The 20,816-nt window shown below is 40.0% G+C and overlaps 1 protein-coding gene across 6 annotated transcripts in view; it reads right to left on the bottom strand.

Moving 5' to 3' along the window:
- CPED1 (cadherin like and PC-esterase domain containing 1) overlaps positions 1-20,816 on the bottom strand; it is a 324,765-nt gene that overhangs the window by 266,142 nt on the left and 37,807 nt on the right. For 5 of the 6 annotated variants that reach the window (XM_018046984.1, XM_005679391.3, XM_018046986.1 and 2 more), the window contains one exon: positions 20,506-20,683. The exons of the other annotated variant lie outside the window; for it this stretch is intronic. In XM_018046984.1, coding sequence (XP_017902473.1) covers positions 20,506-20,683 — 178 coding nt within the window. The remainder of the gene's footprint in view (positions 1-20,505; positions 20,684-20,816) is intronic. 6 annotated transcript variants of the gene reach the window in all.

Here is a 20,816-nt window from a genome sequence, read left to right on the forward strand (position 1 = left end):
GACTAGATGGACCTTTGTTGGCAAACTAATGTCTCTGCTTTTTAATAAACTGTCTAGATTGGTCATAGCTTTTCTTACAAGGAGCAAGCATCTTTCAATTTCATGGCTGTAGTCACCATCTGCAGTGATTTTGGAGCCCCCCAAAATAAAGTCTGTCCCTGTTTCCATTGTTTCCCCATCTATTTGCCATGAAGTGATGGGATGGATGCCGTGATCTTCGTTTTTTGAATATTGAGTTTTAAGGCAGCTTTTTCACTTTCCTTTTTCACTTTCATCCAGAGGCTCTTCAGTTCCTCATCACTTTCTGTCATAAGGGTGCTGTCATCTGCGCATCTGAGGTTATTGATATTTCCCCTGGCAGTCTTGATTCCAGCTTGTACTTCATCCAGTCCCGCATTTCTCATGATGTACTCTGCATATAAGTTAAATAAGCAGGGTGACAATATACAGCTTTAACATACTCCTCTCCCAATTTGGAAACAGTCTATTGTTCCATGTTTGGTTCTAACTGTTGCTCCTTGACCTGCATACAGATTTCTCAGGAGGCAGGTAAGGTGGTCTGGTATTCCCATCTCTTTTAAGAATTTTCCAGTCTGTTGTGATCTACACAGTCAAAGGCTTTGGCATAATCAATAAAGCAGAAGTGGATGCTTTTCTGGAATTCTCTTAATTTTTCTATTATCCAACGGATGTTGGCAATTTGATCTCAGGTTCCTCTGCCTTTTCTAAATTCAGCTTGAACATCTGGAACTTCTCAGCTTACGTACTGTTGAAGCTTAGCTTGGAGAATTTTGAGCATTACTTTGCTAGCGTGTGAGAGGAGTGCAATTGTATGGCAGTTTGAACATTCTTTGGCATTGCCCTTCTTTGAGATTGGAATGAAAACTGACCTTTTCTAGTCCTGTGGCCACTACTGAGTTTTCCAAATTTGCTGGCCTATTGAGTATAGCACTTTAACAGCACCATCTTTTAGTACTGAAATAGCTCAGCTGGAATTCCATCACCTCCACTAGCTTCATTCATAGTTATGCTTCCTAAGGCCCACTTGACTTCACGTTTCAGGATGTCTGGCTCTAGGTGACAGCTAGGTGTCTCTCTTTGGGGGCATATACTTTCCATTTAGAACAAATCATCTGTCCATAGTTTTACCTTGATTCCACTATCTTCAAGCAAGCCCATCATGTCCAAAGACAGTGTAAATTCAGCTACCTGTTCCTATCCTTTTAAAACGGTATCACTGGTCTTGACTGTAAATAATTAAGCTTTGCATGTACAAAGGTTTTACATGTTGACTCACAATTAATGGGTTTAGCATCTATATAAATTTAGGAGGGGCTTCTCACCAAGGTAGAAGATTGATTTGGGGTCCCATGGAGGCAAATGGGAAACAGTTTGTCCATTAAATACTTAAAAGGGATAATAGGCAGAATATCTTTGTGCTTCTGGAAGACTGAAAATCTGTAATAAGGAATGACCTAGGACATTAGTTTTCAACAAATGGTCCTGGACAGCACATTAGCATTATCTGGCAACTTATTATTTCTCAACTCACCTCTACATTCTTACTGAATCAGATCCAGTGAGAGTAGGGCCCAGCAATCTGTGATTTACCAAACCTTCCAGACAATTCTGATACACACAAAATTTGAGAATCATAGTTCTAGCAAATCAGCAGATATTATGGTAAAGTTTTGCCAAAAGTATATTCCCTAAACATTCAGGCAAAGATTCTCTTTACCTTCTGGTAAGTATAAAATAGAGAGTGAGCAATTAAGAGAGTCAGGGCAAGCTAAGAGACATCTTTGCCCTCTACACCCTTTAATCGCTTGTTTGGTCACTCTGATAACAAGATGGAATGCTAAGTGGATTTTTTAAATTCCTAAAATTCCCAGCTCTAAATAGATCATTTTGTTGCACAGATGATGAGATTCACATATGATTTTCATATTTTTCCTTAGTGAAAGAGCTGGAAAGAGTTATTATTATTATTAAAGGCTATTATTAACTTATTAGCAGAATTCATCTTTCTTTGGAAACATGGACATCACTGACTTGACCCCGCTGATACAAGGTTACAGGGAACTTTCACTAGAGGCGGTGGGCCTGTGAGTTCCGTTCTTCAGTTGATAGACACAGCCCAAAGCACATTTCATTTAGCTCTACAACAGTAATTTCCTATAAAGCACTCACTATTTTTTCTCTAAACTTCAAAGAAGCAAATGATGCTTGAATATCTGAAATACTCAGCTCTGTTATTAATATATATATAGGTTTATTTTTTCAATGGCTTATTCATTTAACTGTGTACCTACTAGGTATACACAAGACACTGTCCTAGGCACAGTATAATGAATAAACAGATGAATAAAAAACTCCCTACAAGAAGTTTATTGTATAGAAGGGGAGATGAGATTAACAGACAAAAATTATTAAAAAATAAAACACAAGTATAATCTAGGCATCAGAGTTGTAAGAATAACGAGTGATGAGGCCTTAGTTAACTTGATTACCGTTTTGAGTTTAATGGGAATTTATGGGTTAATTTTGGAGTAGGAAATGGTAACCCACTCCAGTGTTCTTGCCTGGAGAAGCCCATAGACAGAGGAGCCTGGCAGGCTATGGTCCATGGGGTTGCAAAGAGTCGGAAACAAAACTGAGCAAATGACACTATGGGTGAATTTAGATATTCATTTGGATTTTAAGAAATGGTGGAAAGGAGGAAATTCTAGGAGACAAGTCTAAATAACACTGCAAAGTAGAAAGCTTTGCCATGGGATCAGGCAGAGGTGAGTAGGTAAATCAAAGTGGTTCTCCATCCCACCCATACATTAATATCACCTTAAAGTGAAAGTCGCTCAGTCATGTCTGACTCTTTGCAACCCCATGGTCTATACAGTCTATGGAATTCTCTAGCCCAGAATCCTGAAGTGGGTAGACTTTCCCTTCTCTGGGGGATCTTCCCAACCCAGGGATCAAACCCAGGTCTCCTGCATTGCAAGCAGATTCTTTACAAGCTGAGCCACAAGGGAAGCTCAAGAATACTGGAGTGGGGAGACTATCCCTTCTCCAGGGGATCTTCCCTGGGATACTTTAAAAAAAAAAACTGATGCCTGATATCCAGAGAAAACTATAATTCAAAAAAGATATATGCACCCCTGTGTTCACTGCAGTGCTGTTTACAACAGCCAAGATATGGAAACAATGTAAATGTCCATCAGCAGATGAAGGGATAAAGAAGTGGTACATATAGACAATGGAATACTACTCAGCCACAAAAAAAGAATAAAATAATGTCATTTGTAGCAACATGGATGGACCTAGAGATTAGTACACTAAGTGAGGTAAGTCAGAAAGACAAATACCATATGATATCACTTAAATGAATAATGTAAAATATGACACATATGAACTTATCTACAAAGTAGAAATAGACTCACACATAAGAGAACAGACAGCAGGTGCAGGTTTGGGGGCAAGGAGGGATGGATTGGGAGTTTGAGATTAGCATATATAAACTATTATAAAAGGAATAGATAAAACCATAGCCCTGACTAGACGGACCTTTATTGGCAAAGTAATGTCTCTGTTCTTTTATATGCTATCTAGGTTTATCATAACTTTCCTTCCAAGGAGTAAGTGTCTTTTAATTTCATGGCTGCAATCACCATCTGCAGTGATTTTGGAGCCAAAAATATAAAGTCAGCCACACAAGCTGGAATCAAGATTGCCGGGAGAAATATCAATAACCTCAGATATGCAGATGACACCACCCTTATGGCAGAAAGTGAAGAGGAACTAAAAAGCCTCTTGATCAAAGTAAAAGAGGAGAGTGAAAAAGTTGGCTTAAAGCTCAACATTCAGAAAACGAAGATCATGTCATCCGGTCCCATCACTCCATGGGAAATAGATGGAGAAACAGTGGAAACAGTGTCAGACTTTATTTTGGGGGGCTCCAAAATCACTGCAGATGGTGACTGCAGCCATGAAATTAAAAGACGCTTACTCCTTGGAAGAAAAGTATGACCAACCTAGATAGCATATTCAAAAGCAGAGACATTACTTTGCCGACTAAGGTCCGTCTAGTCAAGGCTATGGTTTTTCCTATGGTCATGTATGGATGTGAGAGTTGGACTGTGAAGAAGGCTGAGGGCCGAAGAATTGATGCTTTTGAACTGTGATGTTGGAGAAGACTCTTGAGAGTCCCTTGGACTGCAAGGAGGTCCAACCAATCCATTCTGAAGGAGATCAGCCCTGGGATTTCTTTGGAAGGAATGATGCTAAAGCTGAAATTTTATTTATTAGTACTTTATTTATCAGTACTTTGGCCACCTCATGCAAGAGTTGACTCATTGGAAAAGACTCTGATGCTGGGAGGAATTGGGGGCAGGAGGAGAAGGGGATGACAGAGGATGAGATGGTTGGATGGCATCACTGACTCGATGGACGCGAGTCTGAGTGAACTCCGGGAGTTGGTAATGGATAGGGAGGCCTAGCATGCTGCAATTCATGGGGTCGCAAAGAGTCGGACATGACTGAGTGACTGAACTGAACTGAACTGAACTGTTTCCACTGTTTCCCCATCTATTTCCCATGAAGTGATGGGACCAGATGCCATGATCTTCGTTTTCTGAATGTTGAGCTTTAAGCCAACTTTTTCACTCTCCTCTTTCACTTTCATCAAGAGGCTTTTTAGTTCCTCTTCACTTTCTGCCATAAGGGTGGTGTCATCTGCATATCTGAGGTTATTGATATTTCTCCTGGAAATCTTGATTCCAGTTTGTGCTTCTTCCAGCCCAGCATTTCTCATGATGTACTCTGCATAGAAGTTAAATAAGCAGGGTGACAATATACAGCCTTGACGTACTCCTTTTCCTATTTGGAACCAGTCTGTTGTTCTACGTCCAGTTCTAACTGTTGCTTTCTGACCCGCATTCTGCTTAGGCAGACATAAAAATCACTGAACACTTCTCCAGAGGGAACTGACAGGAGCAGAGCTGTGCTTATGGAATATTAAACTGGCACTTGCGGGACTTCCCTGGTGGTGTAAGACTCTGCCTTCCAATGCAAGGGGTATGGGTTCGAAATGTGGTCAGAAACTAAGATCCCACATACTGCAGGATGCATCTGAAAATGAAAATAAATAAATAAATAAACCTTGTTTAAAAACAATTGGGAATACTGGAGATCAAAATGAAACATTAAAAAATAAAATAAAATAAAATAAACTGGTCTCTGTGGTGAAGATGTATAATATAAGGAAGAGACCAGCATCCGGGAGAGTAACGGTTCCTGTGATAGCACAAGAGAGGCATAGAAACTGTAAGGAGTGTGGAGTCAAGGCTGAGAAGGCACACCACAGGGTGTGGTTCCTGTTGTGTGTTATCCTTGAAGGAGAGAAAGGATCTGATGATAAGCTTTAGAGTCTACAAGGCTGAGGGCTCACGGTCAGCATTACTAGTTAGAAAAACATTCCCCCCCCCCCCGCAAAAAAAAAGAAAAACATTCCCAGAGAATGGAAGCATCATGCATTATCCATTATTTATACACATCGAGGCCCTGGGACACACAAATGAAAACATCTATCAGGTACTAGGAAAATCAATGCTTTCTCAAGACTCTGCCTATAGGCGACAGATTAGGATTCAACATTATTTTTAGGTTATATCCCCAGAGAAACTTTCTTGAGATATAAGTGACTTCTAACATCACGTTAATTCAGGATATACAAGATGATATTCTCTCTCTGTCTCTCTACATATATATCTATTATATATATATCACATAGCATATATATGCTATATGCTTAGTCACTTCAGTTGTGTCCAACTGTTTGTAATCTATGGATGGCAGCATGCCAAGCTCCTCTGTCCACAGGATTCTCCAGGCAAGAATACTGGAGTGGGTTGCCATGCCCTCCTCCAGGGGATCTTTCTGACCCAAGGAATCCTCCTGCATTGCAGGCAGATTCTTCATCACTGAGCCACTGGGGAAGCATGTGTGTGTGTGTGTGTGTGTGTGTGTGTACCGTGAACTTCCAGATGTCCAAGCTGGATTTCGAAAAAGCAGAGGAACCAGAGATCAAATTGCCAACATCTGTTAGATCATAGAAAAAGCAAGAGAATTCCAGAAAAACATCTACTTCTGCTTTATTGATTACGCTAAAGCCTTTGACTGTGGATCACAGAACACTGGGGAAAATTCTGAAAGAGATTGGAATACGAAACCACCTTACCTGCCTCCTAAGAAATCTATATGCAGGTCAAGAAGCAACAGTTAGAACCAGACATGGAACAATAGACTGTTTCCAAATTGGGAAAGGAGTACGTTAAAGCTGTATATTGTCACCCTGCTTATATAACTTATATGCAGAGTACATCATGTGAAATGCACAGCTGGAAGAAGCACAAGCTGGAATCAAGATTGCTGAGAGAAATAACTTCAGATATGCAGATGACAGCACCCTTATGGCAGAAAGTGAAGAGGAACTAAAAAGCCTCTTGATGAAAGTGAAAGTGGCGAGTGAAAAATCTGGCTTAAAACTCAACATTCAAAATTACTGCAGATGGTGATTGCAGCCATGAAATTAAAAGATGCTTGCTCCTTGGGAGAAAAGCTATAACCAACCAAGACAGCTTATTAAAAAGCAGAGACATTACTTTGCCAACAAAGGTTCGTGTAGTCAAAGTTATGGTTTTTCCAGTAGTCATGTATGGATGTGAAAGAGTTGGACTATAAAGAAGGCCAAGCACCAAACAATTGATGCTTTTGAACTGTGGTGTTGGAGAAGACTCTTGAGAGTCCCTTGGACTGCAAAGAGATCCAACCAGTCCATCCTAAAGGAAATCAGTCTTGAATATTCATTGGAAAGACATGCTGAAGCTGAAACTCTAATACTTTGGCCAGCTGATGCGAAGAATTGATCCATTGGAAAAGGCCCTGATGCTGGGAAAGATTGAAGGCAGGAGAAGGGGAGACAGAGGATGAGATGGTTGGATGGCATCACAGACTTGAAGGACATAAGTTTGAGCAAGCTCCAGGAGTTTGTGATGGACAGGGAAGCCTGGCATGCTGCAGTCCATGGGGTCACAAAGAGTTGGACACAACTGAATGACTGAACTTCCTGATACATATATAGTAAAAGTTGCTCAGTTGAGTCTGACTCTTTGCAACCCCATGGACTATACAGTCCATTGAATTTTCCAGGCCAGAATATTGGAGTGGGTAGCCATTCCCTTCTCCAGGGGATCTTCCCAACCCAGAGATCGAACTCAGGTCTCCCACAGTGTAAGCAGAGTCTTTACCAGCTGAGCTACCAGGAAGCCATATATATGTATTTATAGTGTGTGTGTATGTGCACGTGTGTGCATATTGAATAATAATAACCACAATAAATCTAATTGAGATCTGTTACCACACACAGAATTATACTTTTTTCTTTTTGGTAATGAGAACCTTTACAATATACTGTCTTAACAACTTTCAACTATACAGTATAGTATTATTAAGTATAGTCACCATAGCTTAGATGGTAAAGAATCTGCCTGCAATGCAGGAGGCCCGGGTTTGATCCCTGGGTCAGGAATATCCTCTGAAGAAGGGAATGGCAACCTACTCCAGCACTCTTGCCTGGAGAATTCTATGGACAGAAGAGCCTGGTGGACTACAGTCTATGGGGTCGGAAAGAGTTCGACACCACTGAGTGACTAACATTACTACTACACTAACTACAGTTACCATGCTATATAATACATCTCCAGAATTTATTTATGACTGGCAATTTGTCCCCTTTGACCACCAACCCCAGCCTCCAGCAGCTGCTAATTTGTTTCCCAGATGCGTTGTTCAATCCATAGAGTAGAAACGTTTCCTGGGGGAGTATCAAGCCACGTGGAAAATAAGAGGACTAGGGATAAACATCTTGGAGAAAGCTCTCATCTGGAAGAAGAACATAAGGAAGGATGGGAAAGGAAGGTGGGAGAAGCAGGAAAGGCACAATTAAGGAAATTAAGAGATGGGAATACCAAACCACCTGACCTGCCTCTTGAGAAACATGTATACAGGTCAGGAAGCAACAATTAGAACTGAACATAAAACAACAGACTGGTTCCAAATAGGAAAAGGAGTACGTCAAGGCTATATATTGTCACCCAGCTTATTTAACTTATATGCAGAGTACATCATGAGAAACGCTGGGCTGGAGGAAGCAGAAGGTGGAATCAAGATCGCCGGGAGAAATATTAATAACCTCAGATATGCAGATGACACCACCCTTATGGCAGAAAGTGAAGAGGAACTAAAAAGCCTCTTGATGAAAGTGAAAGAGGAGAGTGAAAAAGTTGGCTTAAAGCTCAATCCAGAAAACTAGGATCATGGCATCTGGTCCCATCACTTCATGGGAAATAGATGGGGAAACAGAGGAAACAGTGGCTGACTTTATTTTTCTGGGCTCCAAAATCACTGCAGATGGTGACTGCAGCCATGAAATTAAAAGACGCTTACTCCTTGGAAGGAAAGTAATGACCAACCTAGACAGCATATTAAAAAGCAGAGACGTTACTTTGCCAACAAATGTCCATCTAGTCAAGGCTATGGTTTTTCCAGTGGTTTATAAAGAAAGCTGAGTGCTGAAGAATTGATGCATTTGAACTGTGGTGTTGAAGAAGACTCTTGAGAGTCCCTTGGACTGCAGGGAGATCCAACCAGTCCATCCTAAAGGAGATCAGTCCTGGGTGTTCATTGGAGGGACTAATGTTGAAGCTGAAACTCCGATACTTTGGCCACCTGATGCAGAGAGCTGACTCATTTGAAAAGACCCTGATGCTGGGAAATATTGACGGCAGGAGGAGAAGGGGATGACAGAGGATGAGAGGGTTGGATGGCATCACCGACACAATGGACATGGGTTTGGGTGGACTCTGGGAGTTGGTGATGGACAGGGAGGCCTGGTGTGCTGTGGTTCATGAGGTTGCAGTCAGACACTACTGAGCGACTGAACTGAACTGAACTGAACTGAAGAGAGAAAAGCGTTTGTAAGAAAATGGTGGACGCTATAACACCCATTCAGTACTAGGACAAGGGTTTATTCCACTGGTTCCTACATTTCACCAAGTTTGGAAAACTCTGCTAAAGTAAGATCAAGGACATTAAGAAATTATCTCAGTGAATTTATATTAAAGCTTAGTTTATATTCTACTCATGCTCAAATCTGCTCTTCTAGCAAAAATATTGCAATCATAAATATAGTGGCTGGATTTGTAACAAAATGGAGTTTTTTGGCAAATTCTGAAAGGATAATTTGGGGAGGTAGAGTGTGGTGTGGTGCAAGTCTGATTATTGAGGATTAAATAGAGAGAGAGAACCAAAGGGGGGAAAAAAATCTCCTTTCCCTTAAGTCTTTGTTTCCCAAACTGTGGTTTTGACTTCTGCAAAGAGAAGCTGTTAAGAGGAAGTAACTTTAGCTAAAAATAAGATAGAAACCATACCGGATATCCAGAGGGAAACAGTAATTAAAGAGGAAGTGACTTGGGATGTTTCAACAGTATTTGTAACAATGAGAGTAGAAAGTAAAAGTGATATAAAAATTGAGAGGCAGTCCTGAAAATCTGGTTAGATGCTCCCAAACTCCTACCAGTTTGAGGACAAGGTCTAAAATATTTCAAGCAGCTAAATCTGCTAATGCACTAGCATAGAACACATTATGTCTGAAGTCTCCAAATTCCCTTAAATTAATCCACACATTCTGTCTCTTGAAAGGTCCCATATGAAGGAGTTTGTTTTCCTTCCTGGAGTCTTTCTCCATCTAAATATGATACAAATATTTGTTTTTACAAATTCAATCTGTCATTTAAAGCACAGTTTAGTCTGTGGCAAAATCAAACAAAAAATTCTAAATTTTCAAACAAACAAAAAATCCCCCAGTATTTTCAACTCTAAAGAAATATGAAGTGAACAAGGACCTGTAATAAATTACCTGATAAAAGTTCCACGCTGCATCTTTTTTAAAAAGTGGAAGCAGAAGAAAGTGCATTTAAAGTAATAGTACAAAGGATCTTCAAAGCGGCATTAAACATTTCCCAGCTACGGAAAACTCAAATATCCAATCTGGTTTCTATGAAACTTAAAAAGATCAAACAATTAGAAAGAAACTAGGCTTGAAGGAGAAATGCTAGGGATTTCAGTAAACATCTGGTTACCATTTTCAGTTGAGAGAACTAACCCACTTAAGGAAGTAGTTTAGTTTCTTTGGAGTAAAAATGAGACAGTGGCTTTTTGTTCCCTTTGCACACTGGAGGGTAAAGGAAACATCAGAGTGGGGAGATCACTCATAACTCAGCTTCTATAAATAAGAAAGTTTTTTTTTTCCCCCCCAAAACTAAAGTAAATTGAACTCAGGTCCCTGTAGTATAAACAATTCAACCAAGTTAAGGTTAAATAAACATTCCTTGAGCGCTCCCTTGCCAATTAAGGAACACATTCTGTTTGGGAGTAAATACATCAGTAATTCTATGAGCGATGAGGAAAATAACAATAAACCCGAACACACAATTACCATGTGTCATAATGCAATAAAATAGAACGGTGCGGCCCTATGCCATTTCTTTGATTCAGTTTCTTTTCTTTTCTAGTTTGATTAACTCAGGGCACAGAAGCACTTCTGACACCGTCCAAAACCTATTACTTGCCTAATAAAAAACGTATGTCAAGTGCGTTCCAGGCAAAATACCGACAAAGCGAAACACTGTGCCTTTCAAATGTGACCTTTCCTCTTCTGTCTTCCTGCTGAACAGTCCTAGTGCATGTTAAACTCAGGAAGGCAGCAGGGGTGCTGGTATGGGGCTGGAGGGGAAAAGGAATGAGTTCATTAGGCTCTCAAATTGTAAAGGATCAGAAGAAGCGTCTGCTATCAACCTGCACCCCCAGCCTAAAGGGACCACTTCCAGTTCGGCCTTCGGGTCCACATTTCTTCGCTCCATCTTAGCTTCCTGCTCCTCTCTTCTGCCAGAGGACAGGACACTAAAGGCAAAGACTAAAGAAAAGGAATTCTAGAATAATAGAGGTTTCAAATCTTGTCTTGACTTGTGGACACAGAGGGAAAGGAGGGGGTTGAAGAGAATAGCATTCCAGGGAATGATCCAATAGGGATAACCTAGAATAGGGAAGAATCGAGACAGTAGCATTGAAACATGTACACTATTACAATGTGTAAGACAGATGGCTAGTGGGAAGCTGCTGTATAGCGCAGGAGCTCAGCCTGGTGCTCTGTGATGACCCAGAGGGGTGGGATTGGGGGGGGTGTGGGAGGGAGGCTCAAGAGGGAGGGGATATAGGTATACATATTACCTGATTCATGTTGTTGTACAACAGAAACTAACACAACATTGTAAAACAATTATACTCAATTAAAAAAAATATATTGTCCTGCTTCCTCTGATTTTGTGTGTAAGAACTCATCCCCAAACTGCAGATTTGAAAAAGGCTTTGATGCTGATTTTATGCATTCTCCTGAGTGATAAAGCAAGCCCTCTGCAGCATTCCTGCTTTGCTCTTATTCCATCAAAACTTCCTACTTTTTGAGCTGGGCTATTCCATTGCTGGGTAAGTCTGATTGATACAATGCTCATCCTTCAACAGGTCCTGGGCCTTCTAGGGTTACTACAAATAAATCCTGTACTCAAGCGACCCGTTAAACAGTGGGGATACAAAAATATTGGCCCAACTACTTGCAGGCCTCCCAGAAATGGTCTTTTCAATTGGAACAATCTATTTTCTTGTTCCTGCTACAGTTCTTGGTTTGTACGGCAACTGTAGAAATATGCCTCCTCAAGTATACATAAATAATTCCAAGCCAAAGATAAAATATACTCTGCGTCAGAGTCTCCCGAACTACATATTACTTAGACTCTACCCTGGGTGCAAGCTTAAAACTTTTGGAAAATATTTATTCTCTCTTAGGCCATTATTCATTCTATGAACTAAAACAATGATTTACTAAATAGTACCTGGATGCTAGGAAAGAGAATTTGATGGTGACTTTCTTTTCCTTTAAAGAGGTACAAGCTATAAAAATCTTGGGTCATATGACATGTTTTTCAAAGCAAGGGACTAGAAGTGAATGTTTCACCCAATGCTAAGAACTCACCGACAGACCTAAATGACATGATAGGGGTTTTCACCTTTAATGCTCTCTACAGTCATGAGCAGCAAAAGCTATAAGCTTACTTTTCTGTGTCCTTTACTCGAGAGCAGCTTTAAGTAACTCTGTGTGTTCCTCTGTTTTATGGAATATTAAACCTTCAATGAATCAGTTATCACTTCTAAGCAGATAGCCTGCACATCTACATCTCCTGCCTGACCTCCAGTCTCTGCTAAGTACATTTATGTGAAAATCTCAAGGCACCTGAGCCTGCAGGTGTTTAGAACTAAACACATCTGCCCTTCCTGCAAAAACAACAGGTTGAGGAACACCGCTAAATGTGTCAGAAGAGTCTTGAAATCCAAGGAAGGGCATTAAAAGCCTCAACAGTCTAGAATTGTTTGATGTATAAAATATTAGCTTTATCTCCTACCACATTTGTGGTTGCATTATTTTTGTTATATGAGCAGATTTGAGCATGAGTAGAATATCAATGTTCCTTTAAAGTTACACAAAAATGAAAGGCTGAAGAATTAAGTTTTAATGTGAAAGGCTAAGGTAGTTCACTATTTAAAGGGCTCAACTGTACTATTTCATCTTCATTTATTTATGTATTCTAATAAATATTTATTGTGTGCCCCTATGTGGAGGGCATAGTTCTATGTGATGAGGTGAGCAGACAGGGCTCCTGATCTCAAGGAGCTGATACATTTTTTTAGAAGTGAAGTTGTTTTTCCTAATGAAATGATCCAGGAGACCGTGTGTCAGAATTTTAGGAGGGTTAACAACCCAGATCGTTTATGAAAAAATATTAAATTGGGAAGGAGACTTGAAAAGAATAGGACTTAATAGGGAGATTTTAATGCAAAATTTCCAGTAGCAGCACCCTTCTGCTACTGGTTAAGTTGTGTCCGACTCTTTGCAACCCTATGGACTGTAGCCCATGAGGTTCCTCTGTCCAAGGGATTTCCCAGTCAAGGATACTGGAGTGGGTTGCCATTTCCTTCTCCAGGGGATCTTCCTGACCAGGGATCGAACCCATGTCTCCTGCATTGCAGGCAGATTCTTTATCACTGAGCCATCAGGGAAATCCCCCCTTTAACGCACCTCTCCACAAAAGAATCTTCACCATCTCCTTTCTGTATCTAGTTCCTGGCAGCAGTAGCAATATTATCTCCCATTTTTGGAGTGCCTACCACATGCCATTCTCAGAACAATCTCAAAACAATCCTTTTCAGAAGAGAAAAAGGAGGGCTTTGAGAGGCCAACTTGCCCAGGGTAGTGTAACCATTAAAGATAACACCAGGGAGTCCAACCCAGGTTCAGTCTTACTCCACAGCTTATTGTCTTTAATTACCACAGTCCACTACCCTCCCTAAGAAAGCAATTATTGTGGTTAAGCTCTTCTTACCTAATTGAAATCTCAACTTCCTTATGGATTCTTTTGGAATACAAATAAACTAAAAAAAAATCTGAAATACATTTTCCATTACGAAAGTTAAGATTGATCTGCAGTACTTGTTTCTTTTCCACACAACCAGCAGAAACAGCTTTTGGCAAGTAGCCATTATAAATAAACATTCAAAATGAGACGAAATTTCAAATGATACATGGATGTGTTGGACATTTTTAAGAGTGCAGGTGAATGTAAATAAATTTATGGGAGGGAAGAAACTATGAAATTATAAACAGGGAAGGAAATGGGCTTTTCCTTTTTTTAATACATTTTCCACAACATTAAGTAGTAGTAACATCTCGCTCTGCTAACTGTGTCTTTAATAGTACATCCCAAGAACACAGCTGGGAAAATTACAGTGTCCTTCTTAGTGGGGGGGAAAGCTGTAGCAATATTATTTAAAGTATCATCTCTATAACACAATATAGCAAATGTATTGATACAAATATCGATAAATACTATTTATCACAGTATTAATTCTATCCCTTCTTAGAGATGCTTTCATTATGTCATGTTGTCATGTCACACTCTCAGCTCACATCCACTTCATCTGCAATACAAATGTTGCTCTGGCCCTTGACCGTACATAACATCATCAACTTAGTAATCCTTTTGAAAAAGTTGTTTTAAATGTACTATCTGGACGTGTCAGAGATTAAGGGGAGGCACTACAGTGTCCCCTTCTTCCCGAGAGCAAAACCTCTCTCTATTCTTTCCCCTGTTGCCAAGCTGGGTACTTGGCAGCTCAAGCCAAAATTAAGTTCAAATTATGGTAGCTAAGAGGAATATCCAGTTTGAGCCCTACATTTATATTTCCATCTTAGTAATCTTATTATTATATGTTTGCCTATAAACCATCAGATCCTTTTTGAATGAGGTTTCAGTTAAGTTAAAAACCTAACCTATCTCAGTCCTTGAGTTTAACCACCATCATGAGATTAAATGACATAGAATTAGTCTAGATCCACAGGTCAGCAAACATTTTCTGTAAAGGACTCAATGACAAATATTTTAGGCCTTAAGAGCCATATAGTCTTTGTTGCAACTACTTGGCTCTGCTGTTATAGTACAAAAACGGACAAAGACAGTACAGAAACAAATGAGTGGCTGTCCAATCAAACTTTGTTTATAGGCATTGGCCCAGATTTGGTCAGTGGGCCATAGTTTGTCAACTCCTGGCAAGAAAATTTATATAGTCTTTCACTTTTTATATTTCTTCAAAGACCATTCTGTATAAAAGCCCCAAGTTACAAAAATAAGAGCAATTTGAAATCATAAGACAGTCTCCAATTCTGCAGCTTGGATAGCAGTTGGCATTTGTTTTTCACATGGACTATACAACACAATTCAAAAGTGCAGGGTATACTCAAGAGTGGACAGAAAATTGCTAAATATGCTCTACCCTTCAAATACACATAAATAGTTCTGATCCAATGATGAAGTCCCTTGAATCAGAGTCTCCTAGAAAACACCTTTCTTGGATGTCACCATGGGAATAGGTTAAGAACTTTTGGGGGGGAATATCTGCTCTCTTTTAGGTCACTATTCTTTTCCATGTACCAGAGCACTGATTTACTATACAGTATCTAGATATTAGGAAAAGGAGTAATTGGTTGGTCCTTCAACCTTTTCTTTTAGAGACATATATTCAGAGATTTCTATGGTCTTACAACTGCAGAAACAGAAGATATATTTTTCCAAAGTAGGAGGCTAAAGGACGATAAATGTGTATGTTTCATATTCTGCTGTTTTGTAGGCATAAATCTGTAAAGACAATTGTCCTCTTACTGTCCTCAAAATCAGCTTAAAGTTGAAATACTTATTAACAACTATACCAATAAATCTTTAGTATTTATAGTTCAATGGCATATAGCAAGCACACTTTTGTATCATTTTTTTACAAAATGAACTCTAAAGATTCTATTTTTTGAACCAATAGTATATCCCTTAGGACAGTGTTCCTCAAACTAGGCTACACATCAGAATTACCTGTGTCTGTTTTTAACATACAAATTTCTGGGCCCCACTCCCAGACTACTGAATGAGAAATATTGGCTGGGCTTTACTTTGTTTCCTCCCAGAACTCTGATGGGTGTGGACAAAGTGGTTAAATTCTCACCACATATTCTTGTAAAGTAAATATCATTACTGCCTTTAATATATAAACTATAATAAGACTCAGAGAACAAGGCCAAATATATACGGATCTATTGTTGTTCTGGTTAGAATCACCTATTTCTATTATATCACAGAATAGAATTAACCAGGGCAAAACTTAATACCAATATTTGAATTTTCAACCTAAGACTGCTTACTTTTCCCTTCAATTAATGTTTACTAAATTAGTAATTAAATGTAAGATGAAGCCCAAATATTACTCTTCAAGAACAGATTATACTTAATAGTGGAATGTTGGCTGCCTGGACTAGCCCTCTTTTAAATTTTTTCCTAATTTTTACCCATTTCTAGCCTTAAAAGTTTTTTTGTTTTTTTTTTAAAGGGACCCTGAAAAAGGCCACCTGTGCTTCAAAGGATGGCACAAAAAAAGAGATCAGCAGAAATGATGGGGGGAAAGTCAAAACAGGACTAGAAAGCCGGTAGAATAAATGGGAAGAACAGGGAAAATGTGTTTTATATTTATTTTCTTAGGACCGAAAATGTGTTTTATAAATGTGTCAACTCTGCCCCTTGGTACTTAATAACATTTGTAGAAGTGCCTCTTTTGTTTTTAATGTAATCTTTTCAAATCTCAGGTTAGCAAACAGCAAATGATGAAAAGAAAGATAAGGAGAGTAGGTCTCCAGATCATTCTGAATTGCTTTCACTTCCACCAAGCTGCTTAGCATGGGGAGATGAAGTTTAAAGGGGCCAATTTAGGGTCCCACTCTCTGTCGCTGTACATGTAGTGAGACAAGCATAAGATGAATATGTGAAACTAGAGCAAAATAAATTTTACACGAATTAAATCTCAAGAAAACATTTTTGACAGTAACTGCTTCAATTCAAACAGTCTATACATTAAATGTGTGGCCATGGAAAACCAGCTGCAATTTAAAAAGTGGCTTTTTTTTCTATATGTTAGATAATCAGAGACATATTAGATGATGGTCACAGAAATTTTTTATCTCAGGTATTTGATACACAAGCTCTCACAATGAAAACTACAAAATCAAATAGAGAACCAACAATATCCCATACTTGTGAAATTGCTACCCTTTCTTGAGGCCTATCCAGGAATAATATCTTACCATATAAAGCAAAAGAATAGCAAGAAAGAAGCAGTGAATGTTTTCAAAACTGAGGAAATGTTGGCAAAGGGAGCCAAATCAGTATTTACACTGACAAATTCCGGTGACATCATCTAGTTATCTTGTACTACTGTGCCCAGCAGCTCCTCTGGCTGCCAGATTCAATTGCCTTCAGGCTTTCTTTGCACTTTCTTGGTATTTGGAAGCTGCAAAGTAATTCTTCTTTTTCTTATAAAACTGACCCAAAGGACATCAAGGGAGAGAAGAGACATATTCCTTGTTTTGCAGGTGGATAAAATGGAAACTGAAGTTGAAAGCACAGATAACCCGTGTTGTGCCCATATACGAGTAGCAGTACCGAGGGGGCAGAAAACACATGAATTTCAGACAATAGCGTTGTGTTATCAGGGTCAAGGCTTTGCAGGATTCCAGGACCACAGCTTATGTGGCACGAGGGTGGTGCTAATAGAATCACCTTGTTCAGCGGTGGGCTAAAATAATTTACAAGATGAGAAGACAAAGTGTTTTATATCTTTCCTTAAGACTGACAGCCATTCTGATCAGTGGTGTTCTGACAATATCATTTATGGATGTTTTAGAACTTTCAGTTCAGTTCAGTCACTCAGTCGTGTCAGACCGTTTGTGACCCCATGGACTGTGGCAAACCAGGCCTCCTTGTCCATCACCAATTCCCAGAGCTTGCTCAAACTCATCACGTTGGTGATACCATCCAACCATCTCATCCTCTGTTGCCTCCTTCTCCTCCTGCCTTCAATCTTTCCCAGCAGCAGGGTCTTTTCCAATGAGTCAGTTCTTTGCATCAGGTGCCAAAGTACTTTAGACTCCAGAGGGGTCCTTCTTAGAACCAACCTCAGTGAGGTTTGTAAACTTTGTCTCCAGCTGCTTCCATATTCCATGGCTTTCACCTTCCCTTTTGCTTTTCTTATTTGCTTCCAAAAGCTCTATATTAACGTACTTCTCCTGGGGGCAGAGGCTGGCAAATGGCATTCCTGAAGACTTGTCCTAATGGACTGTATTCTGCACATTTTTAAGTTCTTTCTTTTCATCAAAGTAGATCTTTTGAGGCTTTTTCCCCTGGGAGCTTGGTTAGTGAAGTAGCTTATAACTTTATCACCAACATTGTAAAAAAAGGTGGTAAAGCGTGGCCATGGCTAAGTGTTCCCAGCCTCTTTCATGACCAACATAAACTAGCATTTTAAAAAGCAAGAGTGAAGTGAAAGTTGCTCAGTCTCAGCTGTGTCCAACTCTTTGTGACCCCATGGTCTATACAGCCCATGGGATTCTCCAGGCCAGAATACTGGAGTGGGTAGCCTTTCCCTTCTCCAGGGGATCTTCCCAACCCAGGGATCAAACCCAGGTCTCCCACGTTGCAGGCAGATTCTTTACCAGCCACAAGGGAAGCCCTTAAAGAGCAAGGGGGGACCTAATTGAAAAGCATGTGCTATGAGGATGTCAGGATGGCTGACACTGAAATGACAAACGAAAGTTACTGTGGCACCGGGATCTATTTTCTCCTAGAGGAAAACACCATGGAGATCAGCAGTTGATTCAAATTGCTTTTCCTCTCCTCCCTTTTTGATAAATAGGAAAACAAACACACACTGTGCCATCCTAAAGACAATACTCTAATTGGCCCACAGAGAATGAGTGCTCCACGTTCTGGTAGCTGTAAAATGAAGGATTAATGCAGGAAAAGACCCTGATGCTGGGAAAGACTGAAGGTAGGAAGACAAGGGGATGACAGAGGATGAGTTGGTTGGATGGCATCACCGACTCAATGGACATGAGTTTGAGCAAGCTCTGGGAGGTAGCGAACAACAGGGAAGCCTGGCATGCTGCAGTCCACAGGGTCACAAAGAGTCAGACATAACTTAGCGATGGAACAACAACAAAGGGGTCAAAAGAGGGAGTGAGTAATACGAAGATGAAGAGGACAAGCACAGAAGTGAGATCTGGAATCCGGGGGGTTCAAATCCTGCCCCTCCATCACCACAGTTTAAGATACAAGGTACATCCCTGAACTATTCCAAGCCTTGGGTTCCTCTTCTGCAAGTGGGGGAGGGATGAATATTTCTTTCTTAAATTTATTGGAATATAGTTGCTTTATAATGTTGTGTTAGTTTCTGCTGTGCAGCAAAGTGAATCAGTGATACATATATCCTTTTATAGATTTCCTTCCAATTGAGGTCACCACAGAACATTTACTGGGTAGCTCAGCTGGTAAAGAATCCACCTGCAATGCAGGAGACCTTGGTTCAATTCCTGGGTTGGGAAGATCCCTTGGAGAAGCGAAAGGCTACTCACTTCATGTTCCTGGGTTTCCCTGCTGCCTCAGATGGTAAAGAATCAGCCTGCAACACAGGAGACCCGGATTTGATCCCTGAATTAGGAAGATCCCCCGGAAGGAAGGCATAGCAACCCACTCCAATATTCTTACCTGGAGAATCCCCGTGGACCAAGGAGCCTGGTGGATTACAGTTCATGGCGTCGAAAGAGCTGGACATGACTGAGCGACTAATCACACACACAGAGCACTGAGTAGAGTTTCCTGTGCTATACAGCAGGTTCTCACTAGTTATCTATTTTATACATAGTAGTGTATATAGGTCAACCCCAATCTCCCAGTTAATTCCATTCCCCCTTACCCCTTGGTGTCCCTACATTTGTTCTCTATGTGTGTGTCTCTATTTCCCCTTTGGGAACAAGTTCATCTACACCATTTTTCTAGATTCCATATACATGCAATATTACACTAATCTGTTTTTCTCTTTCTGACTTATTTAATTCTGTGTGACAGTCTCTAGCTCTATCCAGGTCTCTGCAAATGGCACCACTGTGTTCTGTTTTATGGCTAAGTAACATTCCATTGTATATATGCACCATATCTTCTTTATCCATGTCTCTGCTGATGGACATTTAAGTTGTTTCCATGTCTGGCTATTGTAAATAATGCTGGAATAAACATCGGGGTGCATGTATCTTTTCTTGGGGGTACTCAGAGGCTTTCAGTGAGGATTAAATGAGGTCATGAATACAGAATACAATATATCACATGGTTAGTCAGTCAAGATCTGTCAGCTGTTACTGTTACTGCCCCTTTTGACCCTCATCATCTACTCAACTTCCTTTTCAAATAACTTATTTAAGAACTTGTCTCTTGTTTTTCATTTCAAATGGCAGAAATAAAAAGCACTTAACTAGAAACAGTGTGTGAGATAAATATCTACACTTCTTTCACATTTAGAGCCAATCTGTGATTCACATTTAAGGTGGCTTCTCAAAACAATTTCCAGCACTTGCAGTCAGATGAAGTGGCAATTTTCTTAAAATATGGAGCAGTTTGGTGCTGGGCAGAACATGTATTCAGGCTCATAAACATAAACATTTTTATGCAGCATTTAAAGATGAACTATGTAACTCCAAAATGCTGCAAAAATATAAACAAAATAATTTCAGGAATAAAGAAATGCAGCTAAAGGAGAATGGACAGGAAGCTAAAAAAGAATCCAAGTTTTCTATGGTGCAAGGAAGTTGATCATGGGTAAAAATTTGTGCTTGTGAATTTTTTTAGAGGAAGACAGTAGCACATTCCAGGAAGTATTTACACTAGATGACAAGCAACTTTGGTAATTACTTCTGACTCTGACCTTTTTCTAGTAGCCCAGGGTCGGCACCGAGCCTTTCTTCAGAGATGACAACCATATAGTGATGCTGAGTGAGAATGCTCCGGTGGAGCTGAAGCTCCCTTTGGCTGGAGGAAGAAGGCCTGTAGAGAACAGCCCTTCTGCCATGGCTGCTGAAGTGGGTCTCAACTGACTGTTTGATCTACAGGGGGAAAAAAAAAAGAAGGTATAAAAATTCAAGAGGAAAACAGGAGCACATTTTCCTTGAAGGAGATCATTAATGTAAATCGGGAGCCATTCAGAAAGTTGACTTTGAAGGTTTTCTCTGGCAATGC

The sequence above is a fragment of the Capra hircus genome, chromosome 4, assembly GCF_001704415.2.
Source record: "Capra hircus breed San Clemente chromosome 4, ASM170441v1, whole genome shotgun sequence".
Lineage (NCBI taxonomy): Eukaryota > Metazoa > Chordata > Mammalia > Artiodactyla > Bovidae > Capra > Capra hircus.